At 39.2% G+C, this 24,060-nt stretch overlaps 1 protein-coding gene across 1 annotated transcript in view; it reads left to right on the top strand.

Annotated features, from left to right (window-relative positions):
* Positions 1 to 24,060, top strand: part of cadm1a (cell adhesion molecule 1a) — a 586,018-nt gene that overhangs the window by 468,024 nt on the left and 93,934 nt on the right. The window contains exon 6 of the mRNA XM_037687810.1: positions 13,682 to 13,840. Coding sequence (XP_037543738.1) covers positions 13,682 to 13,840 — 159 coding nt within the window. The remainder of the gene's footprint in view (positions 1 to 13,681; positions 13,841 to 24,060) is intronic.

Genomic DNA, 24,060 nt, shown 5'->3' with positions numbered 1-24,060 from the left:
GTTTGTTTGTATCCAGTAACGCTCAGGCTTACTAATTACAAAGTTATGAACAAATATGACTGCCTTGAACGAATAAAACATACACTGGATATTGTAAAGTGAAAATAATTACATAAACACTAATTTTAAACACAACAGTCGCTTACGAGCTTCTTAGCACTTAAAAACATCTCCACCCCTAAAAGAGTGGTGGGGGTGAGTGCCGAGCTAACCAGGCAGTCGTACGCTGGCAGGAGTTCACAGGCAGCAGCAATGAACAGACGGAAGAGGCACCTGGAGGTTTCGCATGTGGCGTCGGACAACAGGACAGAATTCAGCAGAGAAGAATCGGGCTCGGAACCGACAAGTAAGGGGAGAGGATGCTTGACAGAAGTGGAGTGTTTACAAATGTAGGTAAACGTAGATATCCTGATGCATGCTCAAACGTAGATGTTTAACAACCTGTTAAAATACACCAAATTGCAGGAAATCGCATCTACTTTATTCAAAATTTTCAGGTGGACGACCCCAAACCCCCACCCCCCAGCCGGCCCGCCCACTATTTGTGTTCCGGCACTGATCGGTTTACAAATTAAGCCCTGATTATACTTAAATAACTGCATAATTTACAGCATCTTAAAATTTATAAAATAATGTTTTTATAACTCATAGGCTTAGATTAAAACAACAGTAATTCACTTTAGTCTTAGCTCCACTCAGCTCAGCCGTTAGATCATCCCTCAGGTCAGATTTAAACTCTATTTGTTAAAAGTGAGGTTTATCAAAGAGTTATCTACAACAGGTAAGATATTGACTGTTTGTATCCTTTCAACAGAACTCTGCTTCAAAACATCTGAAGAATCCCTTTTAAGAAATAAACCTACTTATTTTTTAAATAGGTTTAATGAAGGTGTTACACAAGCTTTTATCTCAAGATTGAATTTATGATAGATTGTTTATTGCATCCTGTCTTTGATGCTCCGGCTTTTATCCCCATTTCAAAGGACTTACTGTTTCACTTTCTTTAGCTTTGAATCCAACTTGGTCTCGTCTGCTTTGCCAAATTTCTAGAAGAATTCAGGAAGGCCCAAAAAAGAAAGAAAGGAGCATATTGGAACATCACTGTAAATGCAGATGATTGCAGCATGAAGCAAAAAAAAACAAGGATGAGCTGCAGCGTAACCCCTGACTTACTCTCTGAGTCATCATTTTAGCTGCAGATGGAACTGAAATCACAGCAACGACTTTGTCTTTCACTGTTTCAAAGAAGCTCATCAGACGCCACTGAGGTTATGAAATCAGAAATGTTCCAGTGCAGACCTGCGACTGAAGAAGACTGTGTGTCAGGGAACGACGTGCACAGCTGAAAGGCTTTAGTTGGGAATTTGGCTTTATTAAAACACAGATCCGAGGTTATTGGCTGCAACTGTGCTGACACAAAACATATCATTTTTTCCCCGTGTTGAATCAGAGATTAGCATCAGAAAGCAGTTCCTCAGATGTGTTTGATGGGGATTTCTTGTAGCTGACACATTAGAATTAGTGCTAGCAGAGGCGGCTTTTGTAAGAAAATAATAATAGACTGCAAGGCAGCTGCACTTTCAAGAGGGTGGATTTATGCCTGCCAGGAGCACTGCTTCTCCAGCTTTGACTTTACACGAAACTACAAACCTGAATAGCTTTCAGATTCTCTCTGTCTGATCAGGAACACTAAAACAGAAAATCTTTACTTTGTTTTGGGAGGTTGTTCATTGACTTTAGACAAGCAGTTATAAGCAAAGGCTAAAAAAACAACTGGATTTCAGAGGAAGTACTCATTTAGAGTATGTAGATATACAAACTAATAATGTTTCACATTTTTTTGGACTTGGTTTTAATGGTCTTAGTGAAAATAATATGTTGTAGCTGTTAGTCGCTTCAAATACTGTTTGTGGTTTGTAAATATCTCAGTGTAAATGGGATCATTCTACTATTTAGCCATTTTAATGTAAATCTATATTTGTTTTATGTTTGTTTGTTTGTTTGTTTTACATGATGTACTGTGTAATATTTGTCCTTCTTGGTGGTAACAATGAAAATGCTCAGGCTTGTTTGTTGGACTAGCAAAATATAATTTGTTTATTTTTCGATGCACTTCAGCCACAGTTATTGTATTTTAACATTTTTCATAAATGGATTGGCATTTGCAGAAAAGGATTACCCATTTTGAAGTTCTTTAACAAAGAATCATTTCCTTTTGTCAACACCCCCCTACCAAAAAAAAATGCACCTATTGCATAAGCATTGCAACAATTATATGGGATGGGGATGTCCCTCCCCCCACAATTAAAAAATATTCATTTGGAAACACCCCTCCCACACACACACATTTACCATGAAATACTAGTTCACCCAGAGTTGTTTCTTTTACTTCATGAACAAATCCATTCCACTTGATTAATAGCAGAATATTCAATCCACTAAAAGTCCACTCCAGGTTTTTAACACACCACATGCAGCGTTTCTCTGATGTCTTCTGCCTTAGCAGGGCACTCATGGGGGGAGGAGTAGGAAACACCTCTGTGTTGCGTGCTAGCTTAGTGTTACGTTAGTGCAGGCAGTTGTTGACCGGGGTGGGGGTTAGGATGCATGAGAGAAGTGGAGCGTGCTCTATTCACACAAGGAGAGCTGTTGGTCAGGCAACTTCTTGTTGTTCACTAAAATAGTTATTGAATCAAGTGTTTACTTATGTAGGTAAACATTGTTGTTTAACAACCTGTTAAAATACACCTGAATGCAGGAAATGGCATCTACTTTATTCATTTTTTTCTGGGGGAGGATCCCCCCTCCCCCCACATTACAAATTGTTCTAATGCCAATGACTTGTTGACTCAATTATCAGAAGGCTCCATCTGGACCAAGTCAAATGTGCTGCTAGTACATGTCGTTTTATTTATTGATTTTATGAGTGAATATTTTAAAATATATTTATATATTATAATATAATAATATTATATATATATATATATAAGACCAGATTGAACTTTTTTAAATTTTTCTACCTGGATTATTGAGCATGCATCAGGATATTTTAAAATATATGTTTCGATGTGGACTATAACTGACTTGATACCCATTTAGTAACACCTCACATTAACTCTAGATGTTTAAGAAGCTGAATTAGAAACAAAACGTTGCTTTACTTTGGTGGTACACTGCCTCCCTGTATTAAAAATGGATGATAACCCCGCTACAGTGTAAAACAGCAGCCAAACATACAGCAGATTACCTCTCCAGGGTCCCTTCAGAATGTGTATTAAGGCTAGTATAGTACTACGGTGGCCCTAGGGTGTAAATGAACAACATTTGAAAAAACGGAATTACATTTGAAAAGTACATATGTCTAGGCTGCAACTGTCAAAATTTGTGAACAGCTTTCACAAATCTCCTAAATATCTCACAATCTTTGAAGGCGTTCTCCCTTCCTTCAGATGAGTCACAGTAGTTTGCAGTGTGTCGCTTAAATTTTGAACAAAACAGCTACTTGACAAAGCGTTTTTCTTAAAATGGTTTAGGCATTGTCGTAGACGTCTCAAAGCCTTCTCTAATTAGATTCTTTAATTTTTTAGACAACAGATCTGTATCCTGATACAGTAATCCCTCACTTACTGCAGGGATTACGTTCCAGACATCCCTGCGATAGGTGAAAATCTGTGAAGTCTGGACGTTATATTTATTTCAGTATTCATATATATTTTAAGGCTTTATAAACCCTTCCCACACTCTTGCACTGTTCTAAATAATGTTCTAAACTCTCAAAACATGTCATGTTTCTGCCTCTCCATGTCATGTTTCTTCCACTGTCATTCTGCCACGCCCACTCTTCATCCGCAGCTCAATCAGCACTCATGCCCTGCACCTGCTGCTCACTATATAAGAGCTCCATCCACTCAAGATCTCTGCCAGATTATCGAACCCTTCATGGTATTCGATGTCCAACCATTTGTTCATGTTCACACCTGACGTTCTTGTCTTGACCTCACGCCTTACCTTGTGGATTCTGCCTCATGCCTCATCTTTAGGAGTTACCTCTCTGCCTGCTCCTCGTCTGATTTTGTTCTGCCCTTCTGACCCTGGTAATTACTACCCTTTCTGCCTTATGGATTTTGGATTACGGATTGACATTTGGATTTATTCTTGGACCTCTGACTCTGCGTGCTTGACCCCTGCTTCACCTTTTGGATCATGACCCTGGATTATGCCGCTCTTCACAGCGTTAAAGCCTCCCTCCACAGCGACTCTCCCACCAGTTGCAGTGATGTCATCTCTACAAGCTCCGACAGGTGGCTCTCACCCCAACTGCCTGAGAAGACTTGTTCCCACAACTGGATTCTGACTCCCACCAGCAGCTGCAAAACAATAAATGTGTTTTTGTTTTTACACTCTTGTTGTCTGGCTGAATTTTGAATCATAAAATCTGACTCGTGACAAAATGCTCTTAAAGACCACAGCGTGTCATGACCTCAGCTCTCTGCCACGCCCACATTTCCACTGCAATCACACCTGTGTCATTCCCAATCTCCCTCCTGCTGCACCTGTTTGCTGCGCTTTTTAAGCGCTCCACTGTCTCTGCCTGGCAGATTGTCTGATCGCCTCGTGCCTGAAGTATCCAGCATTCTTGATCCTGCTCTCGTTCCTAAAGGCTCGGTTTGGGTCGCGCTTGATTATTTTAAATAAAGAATCCATGCCTCTTGTGCAGCTTACTCAGGTATAAGACATAACCCCCTCCTTTCTTTTTCTGAGGCTGTCTGTTGCACGTTCCCCTGTTGTGTGTCTATGGGACACGATGGGGAAACACAGACCCCACCCCGCCCCCTCCTTTCTCCTTCTCTGCTGTGACAGACAGCCTCGTAAAGAGAAAGGAGGGGCCAGGTGGCTCTGTCTTATACCTGAGTGAGCTGTGCTCAGCCTTGCTCAACTACTCTCTCTCCTTTTTTTTCTACAATCTTACATTGAAAACCTGCGAATGAGTGAGTCCGCGAAAGTCGAACCATGAAGTATCGAGGGACTACCGGACCTGAACAGGAAGTGTCTGAGGCTACTGCCCTGATTGTTCAGATCTAAAAACTACTAGAAAATTATTTTGGCGGCTCTCTTCTTCAGGGGTCGCCACAGCGAGCAAACTCACATGAAACGCTCTGCAGTTGTTTTTACACCGGATGCCCTTCCTGATGCAACCTGGGCTAAAACTTGCAACCTCAACATTACAAGATCAGATCTTAAAACTTAATATTTTCAAATTTTGGCTTCTCAAAACAGCTTCATGCTTAAATGCAAAGTTCAACTAGAAATTCACCTTTTTTCTCCCAATTCTGAGTTCCCAACTAGCCTCCAGCTGTGAATACTACTGTAAGACAGCAGTGGGCTCCTCATTGTTAGAGCATGAATGGTTGTGGAGGGGTCTGAGTGTGCACAAAATTTCAATAGCAAGGTTGTTGTGATTTATTAGCATAGTGGAGTCTGTTGTGGATTCTGGACAGTAACAGTGTATTCATGATAGCTTGTGTTTATTTGGCCTTTGAGAACCTAAACCAGGACTGATCGTGCTGACCTCAGGCCTAAGCTACAACCATGATCATGACCTAGTCATGGAAACAACCCAGGGCAGACATGGCAGTCATAGCTGTGACAGCGTGCAGAAGAGTGCCTTGAGGACACAGAAAGTAGAAGGAAAAACTTATTTGTTGAATGCTAAGAATGTATCATCATCATGACTGACTTTACACTGAAGGAGGCCTTTTAAATTAGCAGATATCCAGCAGGAGGTCAGGGAGGGCATGGAGAGAGTTGTGGGATTGGCATTCAATGTAAAGGAGGTCAAAAGAACGTCCATACAAGAGAGCTCAAGAAAATGACAGCTGTGCAGAAGCAGAATGGCTAAAGCAACAAGGACTTTTTTCCATTCAACCTTTATTTAGACATGTTAATCCCATTGCGCCTCGATGACTCATTTACAAGAGAGACCTGATTTCAACAAAGAATGATGACAACAATGGACAACGGCGACAACATTAGACTCTCATAAAAGAGGCATAGTTTTATTTGTTTTGTTTTGGGGTTTTTTAGAAATTAAAATGAGATGGCAAAAAAAAGAAGCAAATAACAGCTAGATTATAAAGGCAAATGTAGAAAACTAAAAACAGGAACATATCTGCATTTTGACTTAAATTGTCTGAAGCTGTAAAACATATCCCTGTTACGTCCACCAAGAACCCAACGTATTAAAGGACACAAACTCAAAACATAAGGTTTTAAACTTTCAATTTATTAAAATCAGGCTTCCTACTGGGACAAAAGAAGAGTATGATGAACCCCTAATTCCCTTGTCCACCCACAAAACCCAAAAACCCAAAGTAGCAACTTAAAGGAGGCCCTGGTGAGCTGGCCAAACCAAACAAAAAGGTACAGCAGCAGGCCAACCCTATACAGGGCTGTCGAAGCTGCTGCTGATACCAGACTAAACCTACAAAACCCCTAAAAAAACATCTATTACAAAAGAAAGAACGAAAATAGGGCTACCAGTCTCACCAGGCCAAACATCATGGGAAGGTTCACATACTACAAAAAAACATTCAAAACGTTAACAAAAATTACCTGAGGCAGCTGGGGCCACCGACAGCAGGCCACAGCTCCAGGACAAAGGAGAGAATTAAAAAAAACAAGGGCCCTGGGAAAACAAGGGCAGTCAAGAAAAAAGGTCCAAAAAATATGGGAGCATGAGATGAGCAAAAAAAAAATAAAACAGAGGGATTCTGGAGAGATTCAAAAACTGTCTCGGAAAGGGCCAAAAAACAGAGTGAGCCTAAGAAAGGGTAAGGGGAAGGGGACAAATGCTCCCTGAAACCAGCCTCTTCAGTAGGTGTGGCTGAAAAAGCCACAGCCCAAAACAATTAAAGTCTGATTAGCCAACCCAGAACCCAAGACATGACCAAAGGGACAAAACAATAAGGCCAATGTGCCTGGCACATAACAATCCCCAAAATGATTCCTAATGATCTTAAATGATAATAAAACCATAATATTAGTGAATGCTTGCAACTTTTGTGCTTGCCAGTATAAATCCAGCTATTCCTCCTAATATACACCAACCTATTATCTCTTTTTTCCCTCCACTGCTCTTATCCTGTTCTAGTGATTTATGCCCCGACGCTGATATCTCCACTTTCCGAGCTAACAATACAGTGAAAGTCGTATAAAAAAGGAATCATTCCAGTGCAGGGCATTTCTTTTTGTTCTTTTAAAGCTAACAAAAATAAGGCGGTTGGCAGGGCACTTTTATTGACTGACAGGGAGCAGAAGAGCCATTAGACTCGAGTGCTGAGAGACAACCACAGGGTGATTTCAATTAACCCGCTCTGCCCCAGCAGGACGCCTGGACAAATGGCTGAAACAGGATTTGGAGTAAAGTATATGATCGTGTTGGAGAGACAAAATGTATATTTTACATCACTATTTTATTGTTTTTTTCATTCAGTCCCATGGATATTCTGCATGCCAATAAGTTCCAGTGCAATGAAATGTGGAGGCGCAGGAACTTACTGAATCCTCTCAAAATGCAATTTCAGCTTTTACTTGACCATCAGCTAGCGTCGGTGGCATTTATCTCAAATGGCACGGCTTCACACCGAGTCTCCCTGAAGTTTTTCTCATCAAACTGAGATATTTTTAATTGGAGCTTTATTACTTATTCATTAGAACTGACTTTTCTTTGGTTTATCACTTTATTTTTCCTAATAATTATATCTAAAGCCAATCGGGTACAATTACAACAGACATTAGTGATATTTATTCATATATTGTTTTAATATTTTCATTTTAGGGGGATCTTTTGAATAAGTTGTGAACAAGTTTTTCTGCTTTAATGCATAGAAGGCTTCAGTTTTGTTGGAGCTGCATAGAGAAAAATTGCATCGTTCCATAAACTTGTTAAATCTGACACCTAGCAGGTAAAACTGGATTATTTATCCTAATAGTTGTTTCAGTCATTTCGCTCATCAGAGGCTAATTTAGTACATTTTAATGGAAAACAGCAAGTCAAACTTTACATGGGATTATTAACTATTGACCAAGCAAAACAATTTTGGCAGTGCTGTTGCACTTTTTTTTTATTTTTTTTTATTTTACAGTCAATGAAAAGCACAATTTATTTCACTTCCAAAAACATATGAGAACATAATAAACAGAAAGACCTGATCCTTTGGTGAATATTCAAAAAACATGATCACACATCACATTTTGTCGTTGAGTATTTAAGAAAAGCTTGAGTCAGTATTCTAAATTTATGTTTGTAAAAACAAATTAAAACCCACTTAAAGTTATTATAGAAATTAGAATTTTGATCAGCATCCTGCTGGACTGGATTGATTAACTGATCATCAGTTGATGTGAGCGTGTCTAGAAATACAAATTTTACCTTCTTGCTTTGGACCACTCTGTGTTTTTACCATCATGCCAAGAATAAAATCATGAGCAATGATCGACCCATGAGTTTAGGGAACCTGAACAATTTTGAGTTCATAATTTAAGAGTAAGAAATTGGTTCTAAATCGGAAACTATTAAAAGTTTTCAAGGTTCATGATCAATAATCCAGGTTTAAAAAAAAAAATCCAACAAAGTTAAGTCAGGTCATCTGGACGGTTTCTTTTTGTTGTTGTTGTTGATACGTGTCACTCTTCATCCAAAGGACTTCATCAGGCTGAAGAGCCACAACAACATCAGTCCCACAAGCAGCACAATCTCATAGTGGGCCAACCAGTTTGATGGAGATAAGATGTCCAGCCCACTATGTGAGTGTGCTGCTTGTAGGACTGATTTTGTTGTGGCTCCTCAGACTGATGAAGTACTTTGGATGAAGGATGAAACTTAAAAAAAAAAAAACATCCAGATGCCATGACATCTTTGTTGGATTTTTTTTTTTACCTGTATTATCGAGCATGAACCTTGATCAACCTTGACCTTGAACTAGATCTGAGCTAATATTTGGTGTGGTAGTAGCTGAGACTCATCCTCAGTACATAGTCTGAACACTACTCACACGTCTTTGTTTAAAAGTCAGGGAAGGCACAGAAGCTTGTATGTGTCAATACATGGACAGAAGTTGTGGTAAATGCTTATGGGGTGATGGTGCGTCAGCTGTGCTGTACGCTGCACTGTGCATGGCCCCGCTCCGCTCCTCCTTTGTTTCTACACTCGTCAGAGGGAACAGGGGTTTGTCAAACACTGTTTGCTTCACTCCAGCGCTCCATTGTCTCCGCTTGAGCAGATTAATATTTGATGCTGCACAGTTTGAGAACTCAGATGTCCATCTTTTGAAATTACTTTGTCTCCACTGCCTTTCCTGAGATTTGAGCACCAGTCAGGCTCGGTGCCACACTGTGCACGGGAGGGTTCTTTTATTTTATCTCTGCATAGCACAAATGGATGTTGAGTTAGCAGCTGCTCGGTGGTGATAAATTATCCCGTGTAGGAGGGGGAAAGTGACAGGCGGTCAACTGCTAAAGAACTTCCACCGGCTTACGGCTGTGTTTTAACTTTGTCGGCCTCGTGTAGGAGTTGGCCTGCAGGAAGACTTATTAGTGCGGAGAATGAAATCTTTATAGAGCAATTTTTTATTTTTTTATGGCTAAAGACAGATGGTGGGAAAGGAAGGATGGGCAGGAAATAAGGTGGCGGCTCATTCATCTTCTCAATCACCTTCCAATTCTTGCTAATTGCAACTTATTATTAGATACCTTTGTTCGGAGTGAGAGTTTCTGGAATCTTGCGATAATTTTATGCATCTTGAGAAATTTGGGTTTGAACACACTTTCAGCTTTCCTTTTCTGATTTTTGCATGCACGACTCTGAAGCCTCGGGTGGTTTTTATTTATGACAACCCATTCCTTTACACTGTTTGCTCTCCTGGCATCCTAAAAGACAGCCGTTACCATAGCAATGGCATGGCCCCGGTGACTGAGCTGCAGCAGAGGGGCGGATAGATTCTGCTGAAAGATGAACCGATAGATTCAAATGTTCATATTAGCACATTTCTTCTCCCGATCCTGCTTTTCTTTTAGCAAACTCGTTCACCTTTTTCAGGTGGTTGTGTTCTTCATAATACACAAACACGCTCGTGCAAGGAACTCATGAAGTAGGACGAAAGGATAAAAGTAATCAATCCTGCTTTGTAACTGTGACGTTCACGTGCCCTATCTGCACGTATCCTTCTTATTGTCTGGGAACACGGTGTCGGTGTGAAATTACAGATCAGCCGCTCAGAGAAGGAGCACTCTTTGAAAGTATATGATCAGGAAACGCTGAGCAAAATATAGCCACACGATAAATCTGATGTCACAACGCCTAATAATGAGTGATTTACAGTTATAGCCGAAGACGGATAGCTATTTTTAGCTAATTCATCATATCTGACCTTTATCAAGGACACTGTAATCACTTCCTCCATAAATAAAAAAATATGATAGATGACATTATGGATGTAGGGATCTGAAGTGACAGCAGGAAGAAAGAAGACGAGAAGCTGGAGGAATGTGAAGAGCGGGAGAGAAAGTCGAGTAGTTGTGTAAAGGAGAGGCCACGGTGGTCATCAGAGCACTCAGGGATGAGACCCCCACACAGAGAGAGAGACTCCAGCAAATTCTTAGAAAAAGCATGAGATCTTTGTCAAGAGGACGTATTAGAACAGCTAAGACACTGAGGAGAAACCTCAAACTCCTGAGCATGAAGGGCTGTCGCCCACATGGGAGGCCATAGTTAAAAAATTTATATACATACTTTATGCTCTGAATACCTTTATCAGCGAAGGACAGAAGTCTGAGCTTCCTGAGTGTGTCTCACTGCTGAATCTCTGTTTACGTTTTTGTCCGACCTTCATTAAGTCTGCTGATGAAGCAGAAAATGAGCTCTTTGATCACTGGATTTCTCAGCTCTGAAATGTGGAGAATATTGGTGTGATGCTTTCTCTATTTAAATAAGGTCCTGGGGCCTCACTTGTGAAACAGTGTGCAGAATCCATTCTTTTTTTCTAGGTGCTCATGTTTAAGCTTAACGTGAAATACTGCAAAAATAATCTGTTTTGTAAAAACAAGTCACAATCCAACTCAGAGGGACGATGTGTGGATCGGTGTCATTTAATGCCCACCTTCAAAAGCAAAAGGTCACATCAACTCGTGAACCTTCATGCGTAGAAACGAGCTGACTTATCTAAAATGTTCATTGAATTCACGGCAACACGAGTATCGTCGTTCCCCGATCTGTTACGGAAGCCGATCCGTAGCGTCGCTCATTTGCGCATGCGCTAAAAGTAATACTTCCGGGTCGCACGGATCACCGTTGATTTGAATAATTTTCCTAAACAATGTTATAATTCTGTTTATGAATAAGAACAGTCTTAATTAGAAAAGTACGATCTTCATGTTGCTAATTTACACCACTCGTATTTCCGTTGAAATCATTGACATATTAACCCTGCAAGATGCAGAAAGAATTATTTCCATGGTGAAACAGCGCCGCCCAGTGGTTTGTTCCACTTTGGTTGTGGGAAGAATCAGTTTTGTGTTGTGTGTTTACTTGACTGATGAAGCCTTCTGGATGGAAGGTGAAACGTTTCAGCACAAAAAAAAAAAAAAAAAACTGTCCAGATGACCTGACTAAAAATTGTTGGATTGTATACCTGGATTATTGAGCATGGACTTTGTTGGTTTTGAACCAGTTTGACATGACTGTCGATGAGGGAGATGGCCAAAGACACCATCTTAGCACAAACATAACTGGTTTGTTCCACTTTGGAGTAAGCTGTTGGGAGACTAATCAGTTTTGTGTTGTGTGTCTCCTTGACTGATGAAGCCTTCTGGATGGAAGGTGAAACATTTCGGCACAAAAAAAAAAATACCTGTCCAGATGACCTGACTGAAAATTGTTGGATTGTATACCTGGATTATTGAGCATGGACTTTGTTGATTTTTATTTACCCTAAATATGCGTTGCATACCATTTTAACCAATTATGTAAATATGTCAATGATTTTAATGGAAATACGAGTGGCGTAAATTAGCGACATGAAGATTGTACTTTTCTAAATAAATTAAGACAATTAAGATTGTACTTTTCTAAGTTAAACGCCGGTGAAGATTCTCAATCATCCAGGACATGATAAATTAAAAGTGGTCTTCTGTTACAAATAAAGTCCAGTTGTTTTTGTCTTGAACTTTTTTAAATTTTCAAAGTAAATTACAATTCTTATTCATAAAAGGAATTATAACATTGTCTAGGAAAATGAATCAATTTATAGAAATGGATATTTTAATGAATATTAATAAATATGTTATGTTTCATAAATGTATTTTATAAATATGTGTTGTATTAAATCAACTTACAGGATATTTCCAGTTCATTTTCCTTAATTTTGCATATTCAACAGCGAGACCTGTGATCCGGAAGTATTACTTTTAGCGCATGCGCAAATGAGCGGACACTATGGATCGTGCTTCCGTAACAGATCAGGGAATGTATAAAGAAATTATACTAACAAGGGGAGGAGATGTTCCATCCAAAGGCTATGTGGCTATAACCAGGTCTCTCTTGTAAATGAGTCCCAGAGTCTCAATGGGATTAACCTGAATCTGAATTGTACTGCGATTTTATCTTGCTTTACAATGTTTTGATTGGTGTTTACACCGACTGACACAAGTTCTTCGATGGCTAAAAGTAGGTCCGATTTGTGAACAGCATCTAAACATTTATCATTTTAATCCTGAACAAACAAGGTCATCCTTCAGGGGTTCGGCATGGCATGCACGCAGCTCATCAAATGTGTTGGTATTCAAAATTATGTCCACCCTTGGTGCACATGAAGTACCACTCAAGGCAGTGAGGTGCACTGGTCTCCAGGATCTTTGTTGAAATATCACCGTTCTCCAAATTAAACTCATGAACAGCTTTAGTCTTGTAGCCTTGTTGTTGGTAGCCTTCTTTTGGGGCTGAGATGGGGTAGAGGTAAAGCAGCCGGGACCAAAAAAATCGCGGCTCAACTCCCAGCCGTTCCCACATGTTGTGGTGTCTCTGAGCAAGACACCTAATCCCTAATTGCTCCCCAGGCACTTGCATAGCTGCCCGCTGCTCCACCTGGGTGTATCTCATGTGATGGGTTAAATGCAGAGAACTAATTTTGCCATTGTATGGAAACATACAAAGATGACGGTCTCAAACTTCCATTCCCTTCTGCTAGCTTGTTGTTAAACCAACAGAACAGAATTACCCTTTCTGGTCAAGTGTCCTGCCCAGTGAGGTTGATGTTTCATGAAGTAGTCTTCTAAGCTGACCGTCTTCCAGCATTCTAAACCTTCAGAGTTTTGTGTATTTTGTTAATTTGCGAGAATGTGCTTTCATCTAGTTGGCTTATGTTCCTACAGAAAACCAGACAACCTCTCCTAAATTGAAACCATCTTGTGCTGCCTTCGCTCCTTACACCTGTAGTTCCCCACAAACACACGTTAAAACATACATCAAAGGTTTAAGAAGATTATCGTAACTCTTGTTACCTTTGGTCTATTTGGCGTTCTTCAGCTTTCTACCCCAATCAGTTGGGAAAACAGCAAAGTTGAATTTGCGTTGAGGTAACGTACTGTACGTGTTTTGTTTGAATCACTTTGTGTTCGTCTCTTACAGGAAAACCCAAAGTTGAGTTGACCTACGACAAGATGTACACGGTAACCAGTCGGGTGGCGTTCGCCGTCAGTAAGGAGGATGATGGCGTACCTGTGATTTGTATCGTGGACCATCCTGCAGTCAAGGACTTTCGAGCACGTAAATTCCTGGAGGTGCAGTGTAAGTACCTCAGCTTTCCAATCCTAAAACCCTTTGCAGACATTTTAATTATGGATTATTTTCTGCTTTCAATGATGTAAGGTGACATGATGATGATATCACAGTAGATTATCTTATCGTTTATGCTTGTGGTATTTTCCACATGTGCAAGATTTGACAAATATATTGCCACAGTACAATATTTCCTTGCATTTGATGGTTGTGTATCATGGAGGCAGTTGAAAATCACATAAGCTTGTTGACTTAGTGGTTTAAAAAAAAAAAACTCTAAAATTACTTTGTATCTATAATGTTTTTATTCCACTAAGTGTAGTTGGAGTGCTGTAAATTTTAGGATAATGCTTGTTTCCACTTCACCTTGGTGCACTTCCTACATGACCACCTCTTTTCCGGCCACTTTGTATGTTTTTAAAGTGGAAAATTGTGGCTGCAGCTTAATACAGTAGAAACGATGGAGTTTTCTCAACAGCTTTGTGGGAATCGTGCTAAGATGTTGCTGCTAAAAATAAAATGGAAAACAGTGGTTTATATATATTTAGGTTACATGGTTGCACTCTTTTTGTGTTACTTGGTCCAACTCACAAAAACTACCATAAAACTTTTATGACCAGATGACCAGAAACCAATACTGTTATTTTATTTTTTTTAACTAATGGAAATTAATGCATGTTTGAAAGGTTTTTAAGTGCAAAACAAAGGCAGCGGAACTTGCTGGAATCTGGATTTTTTAAATTTTATTTTAGTTTTTAGTTTTATTAGTATTGAGTGTCACTAAAGGGGACATATAAGAAGCTTTCAGTGTGATTCTGTACTTTATCTTCATGCATAGTTTAGTCAGTAAATATTTAGACAGATTAAACTAGGAGTGTCCCGATACTAGTTTTTTAAGACCAACTTCAAGTACTTTAGTTTGGTTACTTTCCAAACACAGCAAATGTCGGGATCTGTGTGTTTTGTGGTGTTTTTGTCTTCTTGTGATTATTTTATTTAGGTTTTTTTTTATCTGTTTTACTTGTGTTTTCAGCCTCCCCAGTGTTTCCCCCCTCATGTAGTTAAACTCCTGCTCCTCCCACTCACCTGATCCTCATCGTCTCTCCCCAGGTGTTTGTCATTGTCTATCGTTAGTGTCCCTTTAAACCAGGGGTGCCCAAACTTTTTCAGCATGCGAGCTACTTTTGAAATGACCAAGTCAAAGTGATCTACTTACTATAAGGCCCCGTTTACACAAGAACAACCTCTGGAAATGTTTGTGTTTTTTCAATGTTTATTGGGTGTAATAAACAAAAAATGAGCAGGTTTACATGAAAAATGCTGTAATTTCCATGTCAGTTGGGTTGCCAGATAAGAAATTATGAACTATAGTACTGTGGCTTTAAAATTATAGTATTTTGACCTAAACTGTCATATGTGCTGAGTAAAGATGTTCTAAGATTCAATTAAATTCAGTGTATTTATACAGCGCCAAGTCACAAAAGAAATCGTCTCAGGTCACTGAACAGAAACATCCATATACACAAAATAAAAAGTTAACAAAAACGTTCATATAAAATAATAATTTAACACTATTTGTCTGAGGAGCAGACTGCTTTGAGTTCAACTCCATCGCAGAACTCTCATCTTGAGCAAGATGAAGTTTGTGTTGTTTTTCAAACATGTGCACAGAAAAGGAGGTGGTAAATAAGACATTTTAAATCTATCTGGCAACCCCGGGCTCAGCTGTATTCATTGTGCATGCAGCGACTGCATGATCACAGTTGTCCAAACTGGTGAATAACGTCTCTTTTTGGACCCTGGATTTTATTAGTTTTGCTCCTAAATGTTGAAAAAGGGTGAGTAGCACCAAAAAAAAAAAATTTATTTAAAAAATATTTTTTCACACATTATATTTTTTTGCCCTCATGTACAGGTAACGTGGACTAGGAAATGGCATTGCCAAACATAAAGGTGGTATCGATTTGAAGTATCGGGGTGTTTTTGAGTATAAGTTAAAAAAAAAATTAATATATAAATTTATTCATTTTTTAAAAACAAAACAAAACAATTCCATAAACGATAAGAAATACAATCAAAAATAAAATGAAAGGCAGCAGAAGGAAGAAAAAGTCTTGTTATATCGATGAGTACTTTTTTCATTCAACCTTTATTTAGACTTGAAACTGGTATCAGGCTCAAGTACTTGTACTAGTACATATTTAGTCAGTCAGGGTAATTCTGCACTAAATTAATCCAAATTCAAATCGAAACAATATTTTTTTGTAATTTTTTAGCCGTTTTGCAAAACGTCTATTATGTTTGTGATAAAAGTGTAAACACTTAAAAATCTATTTTGGGACATTTAAATTTACATTTAAATTTGATTATAATAAATATTATATTATTATTTACTGTAGCCTTCCACGACAGGCCATTTTGTTTTTATCTGAGTGTTTGTTTGTTGCGTTAGCAAAATATCTCACGTTTCATTGTGTCTTCAGGAATCCCCTTAGAGTTGATTTGGCTGTTTTTTTTGCTGTTAAACATTAAACATTATGCTGATTTGCGATTTCTTCTCATTGCAAGTGAAACCAGATATTCTTAAGGTGACTGGAGACGCATACTGTGTCCATCAGTGAAACTACAGAAAGAAACTGTGTCCTAATCAAAGGTTGGTGCATGCTGAGGAACAAGAATACATGAAAAGGAGGAAAACACCGGTGATCTTGGCAACATGAAAAAGGTGTCAAAGTCTACAAAGGACATCACGCAGTAGAGCAAAATGTCTTCACAGCATCTGGCCAAGTAAAGAACACTCTGCAGGAGGTCGGCATTTCATAACCCAAACTTACCATAAAGAACAAAAAAAACACCTATAGAGAAAATTCAGCACAAGGCGCAGGCATTTCATAAACCTCAAAGGCAAGACTGCACCAAAACCCATTAAAAAAACAAATCCATTTAGTGCAATTTACGACAGATCAAGCTAAGTTTTACTTGTGCCAGAATGGCAGAAATAAAAGTAATATGGAGACACTTTGGAACGGCTCGTAATCCAGATCATTCATCATCTCTGAAACGTGATGGCATGGTCTCGCATGAATGCTAATGGCACCGGGTCACTCCTTTTTATTGATGATGTGACAGAAGACAAAAGCAAATGAAGAAGAGCACGGACATTACCCTAGCAACGCTGCAACACTACATTAACTTTCCTTGTTTCAACTAATTGGAGTCTCGGATTTTTATAACGTGGCGTTTTGGATCTTTTTTTGGTCATAATGCAAAATTGTAACCTTTATTATTTTAATGTCTCTGTAACCTTATGTTTTTTTGCCCGCTGGCACGTCCTATCATTCTGTTTAAAAAAAAAATAAAAATTTGCTCTGTTGCTATCTGACCTTTCCCTGTTAACGCAAGAGGAAGAGATCAGTGCATCTACAGAGGCAGAATGGCATTTTGCTGGCGTCTGATAACAGGGAGCTAGCTCACAGAGACCACCTACTCAGAGCCGCGCAGTGCTTCAAGCAGGGGCTCCTGCTGCCATGCTCTCTGCACACTGTAATGTGCAACAAACAAGCACAGCCAGTTCCGGACTCTCTTTGAACTAAATAACACTGCTGAAATGTGCTGAAGAAAGTTTAGAACTTGTTTAGAATATTTCTGAACGGTTTCGCCTAAAATAGATCTGTAATGATCTGTGCAAAGTGCACTGCAGCTTGAATAAAAGCATCAAAACAGTGCATCAAAAGCAAATTAGGAAACCATTTTCACCACTTTATCAATACAGCCTCAACAGTTAGGATAATAGACGTGTTTGTGTGGATCCGTCATAACTTGGTAAAGCATTTTTATGAGTTTCTCCACAGTTTTTTGCAACATTTGTCTAAGAAACAAAATGTCTGTTACTGTATTATTGGTCTATTATTGGTTAACCTGATTAGAAGAGGTTTGCTATTGATAAAGCTGAGTCAATGGAGCAGCCGTTAATATTTATGCTCCTCACTTGTTAAAAGAAATTGTTCAGGCGTTCTTTTGTTGCCCTGGGGTTGTGTGGTGTAGTTATGAGCCAGCAGTGTCTTACCTGCAGTAGAAAATGGCCACATTGTTGGAAGAATCAGGGAGAAATTATCAATGTGGAGTCGAGCTAACTGCTACTCAGATCAGGAACTATTAGGGGGGGATTTTTGCAGTTGTTAATATAATTTTTTGTCTTTTTCTATTTTAATTGCTTTGGTGTTGCCACCTGTTGGCATGGCAGTGGTATTGCAAATTTGCTAGAATTGGGGCTAGATGACTAGATGAATAATTTATGTCTCTAATTTAAAATAAATAAATAAATTCAGATCTGTGTTGTCAAAGTGTCTCGATCTGAATAGCTGTCAGCTGACCCCTTAATAAAGGTTTTTCCTGATTTTTCAAGTTGATGACACCTGTCTGCTGCTGGTAAGATACTGAAAGGTCACATAGACGCCTTAAAAGTGCACTTTATGAAAGAAAAAAATGTATATATTCATGTTTAATCTATTATTGATTGAACCTTCATTGAACATTTTAACTTGTAAATTCATCATTGTGTCTAAAGTTAGCATCACAGTTCCTAAATTTTAACATAATTCATTCTATGCCTTGATTTTTTTAAAGTCATGTAAGGAATGAATTTGTACAGGATGTCTGCGTGTTTGTTTTTATTTGATTTGGCTTTTATTTGTATACGTGTTGGCAAAATGTGAGTGAGATAAAGTGCATTGGTTTGCCAAAAAAAAAAGGCCATTGTCAGGGAACACTCTAATCAAATAAAGCTCTAATGGTTATGTGTGTAAGCAAAGCAAGCAGCTGGATTTGCTGCCTGGTTGGTTTTCCTTTAAGGTCATCTGGCTGCGGGGAGATGGATAGTGCCATCTTGAGTGCTTATGAGGTGAGGCGCACAATAAAGCAAATAATTCAGTTAGCATAATGATAACAGCCTTCCTGCATACAGTAGACAGTATTTCACTGAAGTGGCAGTATGCGGATCTGGCACTGAGGCGTGTTTTCTCATCGCACACAGACACGAAAGCTTCGCCATAACTACTAGAGGCTATCAAAACACCCTAGAGATGCCTGGCGTCCTTCGTGTTTATGGCTCTGAGATGACAAGGTCAGATGACGCAGTGAGTGCAGGAAAAGTTGCAGGATGCCATGTAGTGCCTAAAGTGGAAATAAAGCCAAAGGGCCGCTATCTAAAGCCAGGCATGCCCGCTGAGCAGAAGACCTGGCTGTTTGCCCATCTGCTGTCCATCACCAGAACCGAAAGCCAGCCACTGACAGGGTGTGATTTAGACAGATGGATGCCAAGACATGTGTTGTTTATAGCCAAGAAGGTCAGACGGCCATGTGCAACTTTACAGCCGGCTTTGAATTCATAACTCAGGCTTGATCTCTCTGTCTACAGGCTGATTAAAAATGCAACCACAAAATAGTACATTTTGGAAAAACAACTAGGATCATTTACATCACAACTAGGAAGCTATAATGACTGTTCTGCAGTGGTTCTTGTTAGAAAGGACTTATCTCTAGTGATATTTCTAATGCAAACTAATGTTCAGACCTTAGAACAAAACATGTTGACTTACAATGGTCTTTGTCGTCAAGTATTCTTAAGATGGACAGTAGGGGTGGGGGTTATAGTGTATTTTTTTAAGCATTGCAATGAGGACATGAGTGATTCTGAATCCGTTTCAAAATGCCAAAATTGGTTATATAATGTTAATAAGAGCTTGTTGAGGACGGCATACAGCATAGAGTGTCCAGTGCTCAGACAGTTTATGGCATGTGCACACCAAATAGAAAACACAAACAAGATGGCTGACTGAGACATGAAACAGCACCTTCTGCATTGAAAGCCAGTGGTTAAAAATACTTCTATGAAGTTAAAGAGGAAAATGACAACAAGAGCCGCAGCATGTGTAAGATGTGTACGCATTTCCACCAGGAGGAGGAAGCATAAAGCAGATGGTGGAAGCTACTTGCTGCCACAATGACAAGTGGAATGTGACAATTTAAAGCCTAAGAAGGCACAGCATCAGCTTCCATCACTATCAGAACATCTGACTGGTATGGACTGTTCACCACTAGTGGTAATGTCATAAAATGAGTGTTTACTGGCAGCGACTTTCAAAAATCAGAGAAAATGTACATCTGCTAAATATGACTGAACTGTGTACATCACTGATTGAATTTTAAGTTTAATCCACTAAAACTGTAGAAAATACAGTTTCACTTTTGTTATAAACTAATAGAAAATACATTAGTCCAAACAAAATTATGGGCTTGAGTATGTATATATATATATATATATATATAGTTTTGTGAAATAAATAGGCTAGAAACATAAACAACTGCCAAAAAAGACAAAGCATAATTCTTGGTTAAATTCAGTGTCACTTTTCTGTCACCCCGTTGTGGACTGAATTGGGGGAACTGGAAATATCCTCATTTCGTCTGTCCATACGTGCATGTTGTTTGTGAGCATGATAAATTTAAAAATAAGTGAGGTCCCGACTTCCGTTTCAGTGTGTAGCTACATCTACAAATAAGAAAGTTTATTTTCAAACATTAGGTTTCCACGTCAAAATCCATGATGGCTGCCGCCATATATATGTAAACCTGTCACCCATATAATTTGAGGAAACTATTATTTTTAGTTTTTATAATGCTTAAACATGTATTTTTCTCAAATGATTTTTGTGGCTAGAAGGGTGTTTGAATATTAATTTATGGTGGCCCAGGCCACCATTGGCCACCCCCTGGCTCCGCCTTCTCCTGGTTGTGGATAAAATCGCTTCCTCCACTCACTAGGAGTTGTCACTCTGTGCTGCCTTGAAAAAACTAAAATAAAACTACCTATATTCACTTGAATATTTTTACACCGAAAACATTTAGGTTTACTTGCATTCAGTGTTCAATGCCTGTTCTGAAAATACTCAACTCGGAAACTACAAACATTCAAAATTCAAATCCCTTCACAACGCGTGACCTCGGCATTCCACTTGTAAATCCTTTTTCTGTTCATTTAGTTCAATTCAATTTATTTATATAGCGCCATATCGCAGCAAAGTTGTCTCAGGGCACTTTACAGGAACATTCACATACATAGAAAAGACAATTAGTAAAGTTCTTTATCTAAGGAAGCAGCAGACTCGAATCTTCACTTTGTCGCATTCTCCCATTCTGAAAAAGCACATTGGCAACAGTGGAAAGGAAAAACTCCCTCAAGAAACCTCCAACAGAACCAGGCTCAGGACAAGCACCCATTTGCTTTGACCGGGTGGTTTGAGAAGACAGGAAGGAGAGACAAACGAACACAGAATGGCAGGTCCAGGTGTAGGTGCAGGTGTACCTGAAAGACAAAAACACGTCAAGGATAGAAAAAAATAAATATAAATACAAAACGGGTTGAGCAGAGTAAGTAAAGACAGTAGCAGAGTGAAAAGATGTGGTCAGTTTGTCCTCCAACAGTCTAAGCCTATAGCAGCATAACTAAGGGATAGCTCAGGAAACCCAAGCCAACCCTAACTATAGGATTTATCAAAAAGAAAAGTCTTAATCCCAGTCTTAAAACTGGACAGAGTGTCAGCCTCACGGACAGAAACTGGAAGTTGGTTCCACAAGAGAGGAGCCTGATAACTGAAAGCTCCGCCTCCCATTCTGTTTTTGGAAACTCTAGGAACCACAAGTAAACCTGCAGTTTGAGAGCGAAGTGCTTTGTTAGGAAAATATGGAACAGTAAGAAGTTCCTTAAGACTTGTTTCACTGAAAACTCTTATACTGCAGTGTATAGCAAATTTGTTTTTTAGGTTGAGATATTCAAGATTTGGGATTTTGTTTGAAGTGAGATCCAAAGACTATTGTTTTTTAAACCACCACCTTCTAAATTCTAATTGGATCATATTGTGTGTAAAGATTCCCACCTCTAATAAAGAGAATGAGAAGCTATATTTGGCTAATTTCATCATTTGTTGTTTTCCTCTGGGATACCTTTTGTGCTGGAGCACTACTGTAACATTACGTCTAAAGGACCAGGTATACAAGTTTTGAATGCCATATTCAAACATAGGTTATTTTGGTTTAGGGCAAGATGGCATTCACGTCTTTTTCCCAAATCATAACCAAACATGATTTGGTCTGGAACAAACATCATCTTGCTTACTAAGTTGTACACAAGAAGCTTAGGTCAAACCAGCGACAGTCAATAGAATGGAAATGATAAAAAACACTTTGCGGCAGGAACTAACAAAGCGTCCCACTGGTTTGTCAAAACAACACATTTTCTGTTCTACCGCCTTTGCTCTTGAGCGGTATCTCATTTTGTGTCAGAATTTTATTTGGTAACTTTTTTATTTTTGGATCTGTTTGTGGTGCTGCCCACTTACCATTCCCTGAAGCTTTAGGCTGTGTTTTAGTGTTGGCTTTACTTAAAATTCCTCCATCAATAAAGAAGCACTGCCGCTGGAGTTTGAGATGTAGCTACTGAGGAGCAGACTCTGGTTGAGAGGGTAGCAAGAGGAAAGGAGTAACGCCCTGAATGTAATTTATTGTTTGCGTCAAGTCGATTCCACAGAGACGAAGCTTGTGCAGCATGTAGCTTTGTTCCTTTGTCAATAAAGTTACCTTTCAGCTGCATAAAATTGACTGCCTCTCTTAAATTCTCCTAAAGCGAGTTATGGATGTTGTTCTGATTGTTGCATCTTTTGTTGTTTTTAATCCCCAACCCTTTTGGGAACTCCCCCTTGCACTGCTCTCCCTCCAAGGTCTCTTAAAGCAGCAGCTATTGCAGATGCTTGATCCAGACATTTTAAGCATCGATAAATGTTCTCTGTCTACTGCCATTTCCCTGCTTGGCTTTAAACTTTCCACTGCGATCCCCCAACAGGAGATGAAAATGCCAAATGTCAACAGTCTGTTATGCTTGGTGGTGCTTCCTTCTCTCACTCGCCTCTTATTCAAGGGATTTCCCAGGAGTGTATTCTCCATCCCCTTTTATTTATGATACGCGTAAACCTTGAATCAAGTCATACTGGTTTTCACTGCTATGTGGGCAAATGTATGCCCCCAAACAGTTTGGCACCATCAGTTTATGCTTTATTTTGTCCTCTCTCGGGCATGTTATCAACTTTATCTACAAAAACTTCCTAAATGTATAATAAACTTTGTAAATTTCACTCATGTTCTTGCAGATAGAGGTTCTATTAGTCTCTTTTCTTTGACTGGTTAGCTTTTTAATACTCCCAGCAGACGTATTATGGTATAGTCTATGGTATAATGTAAAGGTCGAGATGGGGTAGAGGTAGGACAGCCGACTTGAGACCCGAAAGTCACAGGTTAGACTTCCTGCCATTCCCACATGTGTCCCTGAGCAAGACACCCAATCCCTAATTGCTCCCCGGGCAGCCTTCATAGCTGCCCACTGCTCCACCTGATGTATAGGTTAAACGCAAAGAACTAATTTTGCCATTGAAAGGAAACATACAATCATGACAACACACAGCACTGTCTCTGTCCATCCCTCCATCCTTCCATCTTGTCCCGGTCATAACTTCTGATCCGCTCAAGATAATTTAACAAAACTTCTAACACACATGCATCATTATTAGTGTTGTGTAGGCTTGTATACCCATCACCCCTGCTCCAAGGTCAAGGTCACAAATCAAGCTCAAATGTTGTGCAAGGTGTTTGCTTGTCTGAGCTATACCTTCTGATCAGCTCAAGATAATTTAATGCAACTTGACGCACATATGTTAACCAAACCACACTGCTAACACCACCATGGTGATAACTGGTCCATGTAGCTAAGATAACCTCACTACTATCAGAACCATTCTGCTAATAGGACCATGCTGCTGTAGATTTGTTTCTTTTTCACTTTTAGTGTGTTGTTTTTGTATTTTTGTTGCATGCGTTGGTATTTGTTGTTGCTGCTTTTGGGGATGGAGTCAAGATGGTTCTTCACATCCTCAACACTTCATTGCATTGTTGACCTTGTGTTGATTATGATTATTATTATATGACAAATAAACCAAACCTGATACGCATCATAACTAGACATAGTGTTGCATATACTTTTTATCACCCAGCTCAAAGGTTAAGGTCACAAATCAAGGTCAACGTTAAACAAAGTGTTTGCTTGTCCAGCCCATTGCTATAGATTGCGGTGTAATGGTTTGTTGACAGGCGTATATTGTACCGCGTATAATACTGTAATTTTG

This window comes from Nematolebias whitei, chromosome 14 (genome assembly GCF_014905685.2).
Source record: "Nematolebias whitei isolate Nwh7 chromosome 14, NemWhi1, whole genome shotgun sequence".
NCBI lineage: Eukaryota > Metazoa > Chordata > Actinopteri > Cyprinodontiformes > Rivulidae > Nematolebias > Nematolebias whitei.
This window is presented reverse-complemented; position numbering and strand designations above follow the sequence as displayed.